General features: G+C 63.6%; 1 protein-coding gene across 4 annotated transcripts in view; it reads left to right on the forward strand.

Annotated features, from left to right (window-relative positions):
* The window catches only part of ARVCF (ARVCF delta catenin family member), a 36226-nt gene that overhangs the window by 10584 nt on the left and 12097 nt on the right, over positions 1-13545 (forward strand). For 2 of the 4 annotated variants that reach the window (XM_061168868.1, XM_061168869.1), the window contains exon 2: positions 6262-6489. In XM_061168868.1, the coding sequence (XP_061024851.1) occupies positions 6280-6489 (210 nt within the window). In that variant the 5' untranslated portion in view covers positions 6262-6279. Of the gene's footprint in view, positions 1-6261; positions 6490-9781; positions 9890-13545 lie in introns of those variants that run through there. The other 2 variants (XM_061168870.1, XM_061168871.1) reach the window with 1 other exon arrangement.

Genomic DNA, 13545 nt, shown 5'->3' on the forward strand with positions numbered 1-13545 from the left:
GTGGGGAGGTGGACCTGGTATTGCTGACGATGGTCTGTGCAGGCCCGTCCCAGTGCCCAGAAGTGTCAGCAGCTTGCAGGAATGCTGGCGGGGAAGCAGGCGGGCGGGGTGTGGAGGCATGAGACGAGGCCTCCGCGGGGTGCAGGGGCATCTCATTTGCTGACCATGAGGGGCACTGCCATGTCAGGGTTGGCCCCTTGGCAGCCCCCCACCCCCGGGCCCTGCGTGGATCTGCCCACAAAGGGGCAGATCTCTCCTGGGGCCAGCTCTGCCTCGTGCTGCCACCCGGGGGCTGTGACCCCCCAGCCTGGGGGCTTAGTTAGCAAAGCTGCAGTGGGTCACATTGAGGTCACTTGGGGAGGGCTGCCCGGCAGGGCGCCCAGCATGTGGGGGCACTGCAAAGTGCCTGGTCAGCAGTGGCCAGGGTGGCATGGGCCCACAGACTGGGACGGGGAGGGGCTCCATGGCTGGGGTGAGCCTCCCTGACTGCGGGGCCAGGGCACAGATAGGGCAACACTCGGGGGTGGGGACGGGGAGCTCTGCGCTCGGTCCCTGTCACTGTGCCCTGGACCCACATTGCCCTCGGGGTCCCATCTCCCAACCCCTGGAGTGAGCCCGGCCACAGCGAGGTTCCATCTTGCCCAAACCTGTCCTGAGGTCCTGGCTGCAGCAAGGCTACCCCAGGCCACCCAGCTGGGCTGGCTGTGTTCCCCCAGGGCAGGCAGGCGAAGATGGGGGGCCCTGCAGCAGGGCAAGGCAGGCCAGGATCATGAGTAGGGCAGGCCCGGATACATGGGCAGCCCCTCAGCAGGCCTGATGCCAGGCCGCGCCATCTGACCCGCTTGCCCCCCGAGGGCTCCCTGTGCCTGGTTCCCACCCAGTCCTGAGTCTGGTTTCCCGTCTGGCAGGGAGTTTCCCCACTGCCAGTGCCTCTTCCACTTATCCAGGGAGAGCATGTTTCTTGTCAAATGGTGGAAAGGCCGTGGGAAGTCCTCAGGCCCCCACAGAGAGCCTCTCCTGGGGCCCTGGGGCTCATCCCAGAGACCCTTCCGTGGGCAGCTGGGCAGGTGGTGCCGGGGTGGGTGTCTCAGCCCCTAACCACCAGGCTCTCCTGCTCCATCTTTCTTGGCTCCGCAGCCTTGGTGGGGGCTGGGCTGAGGGGCCATGCCTTGCCCCCCAGAGACTTACTGGCCACAGGCTCCCAGGGGCTGAACCCCCACCGCCCCTCAAAGGGGCTTTGTGCCACCACAAAGAGGCTCTGTCCCTCTCAGAGAAGCTTGGGCGTTGCCATGGTGACAGAGGGGGCCTGGGAAGAAGGGGTCCAGCGTCTTGAGGGCTGAAAGGGTGTTCCAGGCAGAGGGCACTGGTGCACACAGGCCACCGGCCCTCAGCCTGACCGGACAGCTGCCCCACCTGTGCCTTCGGGGGGGGGGGGTGGTCCTCGGGGTCTCATGGATCCCTTGGCCCCTGGGTAGGAGCTGGGCTCCCAGGCCCTGGTGCCAGTTGGATCCGTCGGGTTTGGTCCCAGCCTGGCTGTGAGCCTCAGGCTCCGCCTCAGGAATGCCTTGGCCCCTGTGCCCACCCCAGAGCACGGTGGGGTGGGGCTCTGAGCCTGGGCCCTCAGAACTGCCCCCTCGCTGCTCTGCTCTCCCTGAGATGGAATGGGGGGTTGGGGGAGCCACCTCCCAGAGGGACCCTAGGGGGAGGTATGGAGGCAACAGGCCAGCCCACCCCGCACAGTGGGGCACCTTGGGGTTCCCCAGCCTTATGCCCGGGCTCCCCTCTCATGACCAGGCTGGAGTGGGTAGGCTGCTGGTGCAGGCATAGAGACCACCAGCCCCAGCCCTCCCTGCCCTGCCCTTGGGGTGCCCCTGGGCTGGCTGCTGCTGTAGAGACCGTGGAGGAGATGGGTCCTCGCTGCCCAGACCCCACACTTGGAGCCTGTCAGGCATCGCCCTCGGGCTGCGACTGCAGCTGGCATCTGGGTCAGGTGCAGGAGGGGCAGCCTGGGGCTGGGGGACTGCTGTCCATCGCCATCCCACGAGTCCACCCAGAGAGGCAGGGAACCCGGAGACTTAGAGCAAGTGTCTGTGACCTGCCCCGGCAGGAATCTCAGACCGAGACCCTTTGGGGGCCTCTGGTGGGGGCTCCCTGTGGCTCAATTCCCCCACTGAGGAGGGGCAGCAGCTGGGTGCTCACCTACACCTGGCCCACCCTCCTGCCAGGGCGAGGCCTCCTCTGCTGTGTCCAGCCTGCAGTTACCTGGCCATTCCCCAGCCCTGGCCCTGGGCCCGGCTCCAGGCCCTTAGCTCCCAAGACCTCAGCCTCCGTGGGCCCCCAGAAGTGTCCCTGCCTTGACCTGGCTCCGAGCCTCCTGCATCAGCCTCCCCATAGCCCCTGGTCCTCCTGGACCACCAGTCCAGCGGCCCCTTCCCTGGGGCTGACCAGTGCTGCCAGGGACCTGGCTCTCCCTTAGCCCAGGGCGCCTCATCAGTGCAGGGCAAGAGCCCCTTGGGAAGAACCGCCCAGACCCTTCCCCCTGCACAGAGTAGTTGTACTCTATGTGGTCAGTGGGTGCTGCTGGGTGTCCACAGGGACAGTTTGGGGGCAGGAGGAGGTCACTGAGGGGCCATCTCTGTCCACCTCCCACCCCCATGGTGTCGGGTCCAGGTGGCGATAGGGTCACCTCCTCTGCTAGGGAAATCCAATTTCCAGGCTGAATTCAGTTACAGTTCTCCCAGCTCCCTGAAAACCTAGCTGCTTCCCTCAGGTGGCGGGTGGCAACGCCCGCCTGAGCCCCTGGGGAGAGTTCCCTGGCCTCACACTTGCCTGGCCTGCTGGGGTGGGGGAGGGGCACCTGCTTTCCCATCTCTTACTTGCCGTCTTGCGAAGGCAGTAGCTCCTAGAACGTGGGTACGTGCAGAACTTTGGACCTGCTGCAACCTGTGGGCCAGGAGCCCTCCACCCAGAGCACCGCTGCGGCCGACACGCCCTCTTTCCAGTGCGTGGGTGTATGTGTGTGTGTGCGCGCGCGCGCGTGACCATTTCCACACTCATCCTTCGCACCTCATCTCTGGGCCACACGCCTTGTTGATGACCTTTTCCCACCTCGAGTTGGGGTTTGGTTTTCCTACTGACTTATATAGGCACCATATAGATGAAGGATATCACTTTTCTACCGGATGTTGTGAAGACGATCCCAATATGTTGACAGTATTTTCGTTTTCTTTGTCGTTTTCTCCTACTTCCCATATCATGGAAAATTGCAAACACAACAGTGGAGAGTAGTGTGACGTGTCCCCACGTGCCTGCGCATCTTCCGCGGCAGTGGAGCCGTGTCTACATGTACAGTCCCACTTGTCGTCTGTCTGAAACGCTCGCTACACTTGAAAAACAGAAGCCACAACCACAGCACGTGGCACTCTTTCTGGATGTTTAGAAATGTTTCATTCTCACAAAGGCGATCTGGTCCTTTTTCCTTGGCAGTTCCTTCCACTGCTTTGAGGTCAAGAACGGACTCTTCCCATCCAAGCCCCCCCCAACCCTGCGACCCCCGCATTACACCAACTACGGGTGACCCTCTGGTCCTGGCCGTGGCACAGTGCCCGTCCTCGTGGGCTTGGCCAGAAGCTGTCCCCGTGGCTGTGGGCACCATCCAACCACAGCAGGGGCGGTAGGGTAAAGATGGGCACTTGAAAGGCCTGGCCAGTGCTGGGAGCATGGGGGGGACACCGTGCCCTCCCAGGTGGGTGGCCTTCAGCACTCCTGCTGCCTACTTTCCTCCCCATCAAGTGGGTGGGGCCAGGGGCGTGGAAGGAGGCTCCACCCGTAGCCAGTCCCCTCCCTCCCCTTGTGAAGGTTGGGGCAGTGGGCAGTGTGCCAACAAATGGCCGGCGAAGGGTCAGCGCTGGAGCCCAGGCCTCCCGCCAGCCTGACCCGTAGGAAATTCCTCTAATTCCTCAACCCAGATTGGACTCCGTCCCCATAATTTGATTTCTGGAGCAGGGTTTGGCTGGGCTCCTTCTGAGGAGGAGCGGCTGGTTTAGCAGGAAGACGCCGAGTGTGGGCATGGTTTCGGGGGAGGGTGGGCATCTCCCCAGTTCCTCCGTGTGCCTGCACCCCCATGGGGGAGTGAGCGCTGGCCACAGTGGCACCCCAGCGGGCTTGGGGGCCCCTTCCCAAGAGTGTTTCTCAGCCTCACCCTTGCTCACCCATTCATCCACCCAACTACCCGTCCACTCATTCCTCCTGCTCGCCTCCCGTTCTCCCCCCACCCTGCTGCCTCCGTCCCCACCCACCTTCCCATGCAGCCCCCTCCCGGCAGCATCCACACGTCCCCTCACTGTTCATCTGTGTCCCTTTCCACCCGGTCTCCTGCCCTTCCATCCCTCCATCCACCCAACATCCACCCACCTGGGGCCACTCCTGGGGTGCCTAGGCCTGGACATGGGCCCCAGGACAGGCAGCCTGTGTCTGCACGGCACATTCGTCCCTGTCCTCTTCCTAAATCCACCCCATGGGTGACGGGCAAGCGTGGTGAGGAGCGGCCTCCACCGAGGACTCAGGAAGCTGGTGGCTTGGTCTGGGCAGGGGCGGGAGGGGCCTGCCCAGCAGGCAGTGCGGGGCCCTTGAGGGGAACAGAGGCTGGGAAGGCGTTGGCCAGGGAGGAGAGCGAGGGTCACTGAGGTCCTGCATATGGCACTTCCCTGGCGGCCCCCAGGCCTCCCGGGACAGCAGAGGAAGCAAGTCTGGAGCCGACCTCTACCCAGGATCAGCTGGGTAAAGCATCTTTGAAATCTCATGGTCCATCTTAAAAATTCATGCATATTTTGCCTTCCATGTTATCACGTGGGTCCGCAGCCGGCCCACCACCCCCGTGCTGACCACCACCTCTCCCAGCAGGAATTCAATTCGTTGCTGTTTCATTTGTGTGACAGGTGCTGGGGAAGTGGAGCCCAGCCCTGGACCCACGCTGGTCTCTTCCCTCGATGGGCCTTGGTTTCCCCAGCTGTCGCGGGCTTTGGGGGAGTCTCTGTGCTGTCCTTTCACCTTGAAGTGCACCCGCACCCCTGGCCCGGCTGGCACTGGAGTGGCCGAGCCCAGCGCTGACCCTTCCTCTCCAGGGCTCTGTCCTTGTAGCTGGTTCCCCAGGGGCCCATGAGCAGCAGAGCTGACCCTTGAGGGGTGCTGCCAGCCATGCCCAGGCCCCACGTTGGTATGGCCTTGGCGGGCTGGCCTGGGTCAGGCTTTGTGCTGCACATGGAGCCCCCACGTGGCCTGCGCCCCACCCGCTGCCGTGCGCCTGGGTCTGAGCACACATACTTCTGCTGCTCTTTGCCCACAAAAAGCAAACATGCTGGTCAGCCAGGGAGCAAGTGGTAAGGAAAAGCGCTGGCTCTGTCTCGTCTTTGCAGCTGCCAAGCCCCCACTGCCCCCACCCGCTCCCCAGGGGCCCACAGGGGCAGCGCTGGGATGGGGCCCGGGCAGGCCTGACTCTCTCCATACGCTGGGCCTGAGGCGCCCAGGCCCCTGCCCTCAGCCTCCTTCAGGGTCAGGCGTCAGGCACATGGGCCACTTCTGGACACGGAATCTCAGCCAGGCTGTATGCATGGGGTAGACACCGCCCTTGCTCCCAGCCAGCGTGGCTGGGAGTGGAGGTGGGACCGCTGGTCTGCAGGCCCGCGTCATCCCCGCACCAGCCTAGGTGGCCAGGCACCCAGCGGCTGCGGAGCAACTTCTCACTCCGTGCCCACTAGTACGCCGGCTCTGCCGTGTGAGCTGTGTGGCTGCAGACAAGTCCCCCACCCTCTTTGGGCCCCAGCATCCACCTCAGTGAGATGGGCCTGTGCTGGTGCCATGAGGGTGGGGTGAACTGGCATGTGCTTTGGACAGCAGAGGGCCTGGGAGGTCTGAGAGCTGGTCACACCAGCTCTTTCTTTCCTTCCCTTCCCTCCCCTTCCCTTCCCTCCCCAGCAGGCTCTGGGCCGCCCATGGTCCGAGGTTCTGCTGGGCCTGGCAGGAAGCAGGGAGCCCGGGTCACAGCCCCACACACCACAGGGAGGGAGCCGGCTGTTTCCGGCCAGCCTTGGATTAATGGCTTTTAATTTAGAATTTAATCAATGTGACTTCTTTCCAGAGAGCTGGCTGCTGTGGTCTGAGAGTGAGTCAAGTGATCTGTGAGTGGGGTGGGCAGGGGGCCCACGACGGCCTCTCCAGGCCCCCGCCCTGGCCCCACCCTGACTTGCTCTGCTTTGCCTGCAGTCAGCCAGCGTCCTGGTCATGGAGGACTGCAACGTGCACTCGGCTGCCAGCATCCTGGCCTCAGTGAAGGAGCAGGAGGCCCGCTTCGAGCGGCTGACACGGGCATTGGAGCAGGAACGGCGCCATGTTGCCCTGCAGCTAGAGCGTGCCCAGCAGCCTGGCATGGGCAGCAGCGGCGTGGGCAGTGGGCAGCCCTTGTCGATGGCCTGGCAACAGCTTGTCCTGCAGGTAACAGCCCAGGGACTCAGGAAGGGTGAAAATGGCCAAGTGGGGAAAAAATCAAGGGGCCTAGGTGGACCACAAGCCAGTATGCAGTGGCTTATTGCAAGACCTGGGGCCTCTGGGGAGGGAAAGAAAGTGGGATTCCAACCCCCTTGGGTATGCAGGGCATCATGTGACTAATGGGCAGGACACAGCCCGACCCTCAGAACAGCACTTTCCACTTGTGTGAGCCCTCAGGGCTCAGGCAGCTGGGCAGGGTCTGTTCTGGGCGGCTCAGCAGTCAGCCTGGTGACACTGAGGGTTTTGCTTCCATGGAGTCTCCCTGCCTTCATTGCCTGCATCAGTCAGTGGGTCAGCCCCAGAGGAGGCTTGAGCAGGGCTGAGGCCCTGCCTGCAGCCCAGCAGGTGACTGGCCATTGCCCCTGCTCAGCCCCAGGAGGTGTAGAGCCCGGTCTGCTCTTGGCCAGGCCCTGAGAACTCTGAAGTTGGGATGTACAGTCAGGTCAGGAGGCCTCGTGGGGTCCTCCCGACACGAGCTGTGCCCCAGTACCGAACCTTCAGATGGGGCAATAGCGCCTGGCTCCCGGGGTGCTGGTGGGGGAGGAGGGAACGCCACACCTGGAGTTTGCTGTGATTGTTACAGTTCCTGTGATTGACTGAGATGCAGGGCAGGGAACGGGCAGAGCTCCAGGGAGCCAGACGGGCTGCTGGCTGCGGGGGCCCGGCACATATGTGCTGGCGGCTTGGGGCAGCCTGGACCTCTGTGGCTGGAGAGAAAGGGAGGGGGTTACGGGTCTTGGTGGAGACTGGCCCAGTGCGCTAGCCTCACCTAGCCTGGGCGTTTGGGGCTCAGAAGCAGTGGTCTGTGTCAGGCTGGGGGACCTGGCCAGTGACTGCCCCCAAGCCTTGATGTCCTCATCTACCAGTGGGTGATCCATACGCACGGCCCAGCATGGTCCACAGTCAGAGCTGAAGACACATCTTCAGTGGGCCCAGACACACAGGGTAGCTGTCTTTCCAAGCCAGCTGGTGCTGAGGTGGCCGCACAGCCAGTTCATGGGAGGCTGGAACTGAGGCCAGGTGGGTCTAGGTATGAGGGCCACCCCTGTGGCCCCCTGGACCCCAGGCACTCCAAAGGGTGAGGTCTGCACCCCCAAATTTGGGGAGCAGAACAGCCCGCTGGGCCACACAGGGACAGTGGCAGCCCATGACCCCAAGGCCACTCTTTAGGCTCCAGGCCCTCTTTCCAGCCCTCCCAGGCCGGAAAGGGCTCTGGCCTCCAGCCCAGAGGGTGCTGCTGAGGGTCAACGCCCCTGTGGGAAGACATTCCCATAGCCTGGAGCTGCCCTGGCCTCCTGAGGGCTGCAGCCTGAAGATCAGGCCACCACCCTCCCCACCCACTACCCCTCCCCCCCCAAGGCCCTCCAGGCCTGCCCTTGGTTTTCTCTCTTGGGAGGAGATGGTTTCTCAGGCTGAGATCAGAGAGTGTGTGTTCCCAGGGCTGTGGCTGGACTAGCAGGGCTGATGGGGAGGCAGCCACATCCAGCGGGCCAGGCCTGGCAGCCTCCATGCCAAACCTGCTTCCCAGACCCATCTCAGCCGGAGGTGCCTAGTGACCCACCTGTGAGCCACGGCTGCCTGGACCTGGTCCTCAGTGTCAGAGCCCGGATCTGTGCAGCTTGGAGGCTGGTGGCAAGGCAGGTAGCTGGGGCTGGGGAGTTGAGAGTCTGGGGGTGCTGCTCCACAGTGCTGGCTGCCTGCCCTTCATCCTCCAGCAGAAAGGGTCGCCTCCTCCAGACACCTGGAGCAGGCTGGCTGGAGCAGGACTGGCCCTCGCCCAATGTGTGTGTGTATGGGGGGGACACCTTTAGGGACCTGGCCAACTTTGGGCTGGGCCAAGAGGGGGATGAGGCTAGGGCAGTAACAGATGGTGAAATTTGGGAGAAGACAGAAATGACTCACATGTAAGCATCCAGGCCAAGTTCCCTCAGGGCAGTGGTACAGTCTTCTGCTCCTGCCCCAGGTAGCTCCACGGATGGAAGTTACAGGGGGGCCAGTGGTAAGGACAACTTAAGGGAAACTGAGACTCAGAGGGACATGCAGTGGACACCCAGAGTGCTTGAGCATGCTGGTTGCATGGCCTATGTGCATGGAGTGTCCTAGAAGGAGTGGGGTCTGGGGAGAAGCAGGTGGGAAGCAGAAAACCAAGGCTAAGGCCCCCTCTCTTGCCCAGCCCACTGAACCTTTGTGGGCCGGCCCAGCTCTGTTCAACCCAGAGCATAGGTCTCTTGGTCTTGGTGTGAGAGCCGTTGGCTTGCCTTTGTGGGGTATGATCCGAGAGGGCCCCAGCCCAGACCCTTCCCTGTGTCTACGCTTCCCTTTGGCCAAGCCAGACCCCCAGGGTGGCTGCACTTCCATGCCAGGCTGCTGGGGGTGGGGAGTGCACCATAGTAGGAGAAGCTCTGATTAACCGCCCCTTCTAGCCACCACTTCCCAGTAGGTCAAAGACATGGAAGGGAGAGGATCTGAGGCCAGCTGGGCCCCACGAGCTTTCGCCCAGGGTCACCCAAGAGTTGTGCTCCCTCCCCTCCCTTTGATCTGCTCTGACACCTCTCAGAGGATGGGGGACCCCTGGGCCTTTGTGACTTGATGGAGAGAACCCAAGACAAAGTGGGTCAGTGCAGGCTCGGGTTGAGCTCTGTGGGGACGCTTACCGGGGAGGTGCTGGAGGGTGGGCAAGGGCCTGGAGCCAGATCTAGGAAACCTGAACGACATCGCCGTCAATACTGTCTTATAGGCCGCCATTTCACAGCTAGGGGAAACTGAGTCGCAGCCGGGATGGGCAGCTTGTGCCAGGAGGGTGGTCTTGCAGGATGCCTTAGCCGCACTGGCCCCTGCACTGCCAGAACTGTTTCCTCAACTGCAGGGGTAGGGCTGTGGGCTCTTTTACTGGGGGTAAACCGAGGCCTGGGAAGGAGGACTCGGCGGGAAAATGCTACCCCCGCGGTACGGGGGTGGGGAAGGGGAGCCCTGACTGGCCTGACCGCGAGGCCGGAGGGCGACCCCGGCCCAAGGCTGCAGGCAAGCCCCGCTCCGCGCCGGTCGGGGCGGGACTTCGCCCCGCCCAATTGGCTGCCCGCCGCCCCGCCCCTCCCGGGTGCGACCCCAACCGATTGGCTGCTATCCACCCCGCCCCAGCTTGGCCCCGCCCGATTGGCTGCTCGCCTCACCGTCCCGCCCCTCCCGGTTGGCCGCTGGCCGCGCGTACCCAGGTCGGCCCCGCGGGGAGCGAGTCCGCCTAGCCCGAGGAGAGCGGCCGAGGCCCCGCAGCCGAACCCAGTCCAGCCGCCGCCACCGCCGGCTCGCTCCCCCCGCGCCCGGCCCGATGCCGGCCGAACTCAGACAGGTTGGAGGGAACTTGGTCCCGGGCGGGGGCACTGTCCCGGGGGCCGGTGGCGGAGGGCGGGGCGCCGGCCCTCCGGGAGGACCCGCTTTTGTTCGTGGAGCCGCCGGCCGGAGGCGGCTATTGTCTGCGGCCCCGGGCCGGGGCCGGTTGGGGCGGCGGAGTGAGCGCGCCGCCGGGGGTGCGGGGAGCGGGTGGAGGGGTGGGAGCGGGCGCACCCGGGCCAGCGCCCGGGACAGGTGCCTGGGACGGGGTGGTGGGCAGGGCCTTCCCGAGCAGCCCCTCTGCGCAGGTGGGAGGCCGAGTCTGGAGAGGGCGGCGCGACTAGGCCTCCCCCAAATTCACAGGGCCCCGGCTCTGGGGGCCGCGCAGGAGCTTCGGAGCTTTAATGCAAGCAGGGTCTGCCGCGGCAGCGCACGTGGAGAGAGGGCTGGGGGATGGCCCTGCCCACGTGCGGAGGCGGAGGGGGGCTTCCTCCCAGCACCAGCATGGGGGAAGGCTCGCGGGCAGCCTGCACTCTTGCTCAGAGGGGCGGGGTCCCCTAACAGGCGGGGAAACTGAGGCAGAGTGGAGGAGCAAGAGGTAGGTCTCCTACACACCTGCCCACCTGGACAGCTAGGTGCCTGCCTGCCCCAGAGATGGAGAGGCCAGTTCAGGGGAGCTGGAAGAATGTGGGGCCACTGTGTGCCTGATGGGTGTGGGCTGGGCTTGGGAAAGCTGGGGTGGGTGATGGCCCACCCTGCCATCGCCCACAAGCTTGCTCCCCCAGTCTGCTGGGCACCCACTGCCCCTTGGCCTCTTGGCCACTCAGCCTGGGCCTGCGCCCTTGCAGGTGGACTGCTGCTGTGGAGGGGGGAGCTCCCGGTCAGTCAGGGCTGGGTTCGCCACTGTGGGCACCAAGGGAGAGGACGTCTGTAGTGGCCAAGGACTTGCTCCCTGGTGGGAGATGCTTGCCTGGCTTGGCCATCCAGGATGGCCACTCTGGGTCGGGGGCTGGTATTCCTCCACCCCTCGGTTCATTCATCCAGCAGCAGCCATCTCGTGCTCTCTGAGAGCCTGGACAGGGGGTTGTGGGAGCCAGGGGTGGGATCCCACCTTAATCTATCCCTTGCATGTGCTGGTGGGGCTGTGGACAGGGTGGGGCAACCACCCCACATCCTGTTCTTCGTGATCCAGACCATGGGTGCTCATCTCTCAAGGGCAGGCATTGCAGGTGGATCCGTGCCTCTGGGACCCCAGTCCAGCTCCCCACCAGTGGTGACTTGGCTTGTTTCCTCTGTCTCCTCCTTCCGCCATTCCCACATGCGCCCCCAGAGGCTGTTGTGGGCTTTTGCCCAGGGGTGGCCCTTCTGTGTCTTGTCCCACGTCTCATTTTTCTGTGCCTCACACACCTTAGATCTGGTCACAAAGTCAGGACTGGCACTATCCCACCTGTCCTGTGGCCTGGACACCCCGGGTCCTTCCTGTTTTCATACAAGGAAGCTGAGCCCAGGTGTGTGACGGGGCCAGAGCCCTCCAGCTCTGGGCCTCTGGAGACCCTCTTGAGAGCAGTGGTTGGGTCCACCTTTCTGGGATACTGGTCACTCCCGCCCCTGCTTGGAGTCCTGGGCTAAGCCCCTCCCACAAGTTCACAGGAGCTCATGGGAAACTCCAGAAGTGGACAACAGCCCCTTGCTGGGCCAGGCCCAGGGCCCCTGGACCAAGTGGACCATGGATGGGAGGACCATGGGACAGATTTGGGCCCTGGGGAGAGGTGATGGGAGGCTGGACAGTCATCCCAGCGAGAGAGGCAAGGATGGTGCCAGGGCAGAGGAAGGGTGAGGCAGTTGACAGGACTTGGCGGGATTTGGGGTGTGGGGGAGGCTGCAGGTGTTGTTCATGTCTAGGGTATGAGGGAAATTTGGGGCAGGGCTGGGGTTTCCTGAGGTGGGCCTGCCTGGGTAGGTGGCCGTGGGACATGGGGCCCTAGAGCAGGGCCTTGAGGCCAGATGAGGATCCAGGCAGCCTGGTCAGCAGCCTCTGTTGAGAGCTGACTGTGTCCTGGTCAGTCAGTCTGTGACCCCATGTCTTCACCCCAAAGACGTTTCGGAGGCCCAAGCCAGGGGTCGACCTTGGGCTCCTTCTACCCTAGGCCTCGGATCCCCCACCTGCCAGCTCTGAGACTCCCATGGTAGACGCTGGGTGGGTGGTTGAGGAAGTCTGGACATGCACGTAGAAGGCAAGAGGGGATGTCGGTGCTGGGTGCTGTCGGGAGAGCCTGCGAACTGACGTACCTGGGCCTGGGAGCTGGGATGGGTGCTCGTGCACATGTGTGTCCAGGTCCCTTTCTGCATGTGTGTGCCCAGGCGTGTGTAACGGGGGCCAGGCCTCCCCGTGATCACCGGCTGACTCACGCTCCCGCCTCCCTGCCCACCGGGGTGAAGTCATCACCATTTTTAGCTCCCTGAGGTCATTTGCCAGTCAGGGCTCTTGGGGTCTTGGGATCCCGCTACCGGGCTGCCCGGGCTGGGTGCTGGTGGCTGATGCTGCAGGGTTGCCAGGCCTTGTTGGGCCCCTGGCTCTCCTGGACCCCCATCCCCTTTTTGCCCCAATTCTGCATTGTGTCTGCAGGCTGGAGTGAGAAGCAGCAGCCAGGCCCCCCTGGCACTGAGGTCCAAGATGTGCACCCCCTGTGCCACCCTCCAGCAGCCCAAGCCTGGCTAGAAGAAGAGCCTAGGGGCTCTTCTCGGAGAGGGTTAAATGTATGCAAATGTATGCATACCTACTAAGGGGCCCATACTCCTGGCAGTGTCCTGGACAACCTGGTCTCCTCCTGTCAGTCCTGCTCCCTGCACTCCCTGTGCTTTGTAGCCATGGGGCCTTGCTGCTCCTCCCCTTCCCCGGCTGAGCAGAGAGCTCACTGCCAGCCACACTTTTGCTCCCACAGTTGCCAAGTGCAGATGGGGCGGCCGAGGCCCCAGCAGGGACATATGCTGTCCCTGAACCTCTGCTCCAGAACCGCCCCAGCTCCCCAGTGCCCTCAGAGAAGAGCCAGGCCACCCTGCCCAGCTGCACGTCAGCGTGTCCCCACCCCAGGCCTCAGTTTATTTCTCTTTCCCAAGGAACAGCATCCCTCCTTCCTGGCTAGGTCCCCAACAGGCATACTACTTGCATTCTAGGACTGAGAAGGTGGCAGCCAAGGCTGTCGCCCCAGAGGGGTGACATGTGGCTGAAAGGCCTTCCCTGTGGATGCCTGAAATCCCACGTTAGCAGTTTGTGCAGTTCTGGGTAGTTCTTTCCCCTCTGTCAGGCCTCAGTTTCTCTTTTTCATAAAATTACATATTGTCCTCCGAGGCCCTGCTGCTGGGGGAGGGGGCACATTCTGTGACCTCTTCCTCTGTCACCAGAGCCTGAGGGATGCTCCTAGCAGGTTGGTGCAGGCTTCTCCCTGGACCCCTGAAGAGGCTGCAGGGGCCCAGAACCTCAACACTGTGTTCATTTGGGGGGACATGCATTCCTTTAGGACAGGACCCCAACCTGGGGAGACTTCACACCCGAGGCCCTCGGGAGGCAGGCCCCGAGGGCAGCCCTGGGCACCTTGCCTTGCATGCTCCTGGGCCCGGGGACATGAGGCTGGCCCTGGGCACCTTGCCTTGCATGCTCCTGGGCCCTGGGACGGG

This window comes from Eubalaena glacialis, chromosome 15, assembly GCF_028564815.1.
Source record: "Eubalaena glacialis isolate mEubGla1 chromosome 15, mEubGla1.1.hap2.+ XY, whole genome shotgun sequence".
Classification (NCBI taxonomy): Eukaryota; Metazoa; Chordata; class Mammalia; order Artiodactyla; family Balaenidae; genus Eubalaena; species Eubalaena glacialis.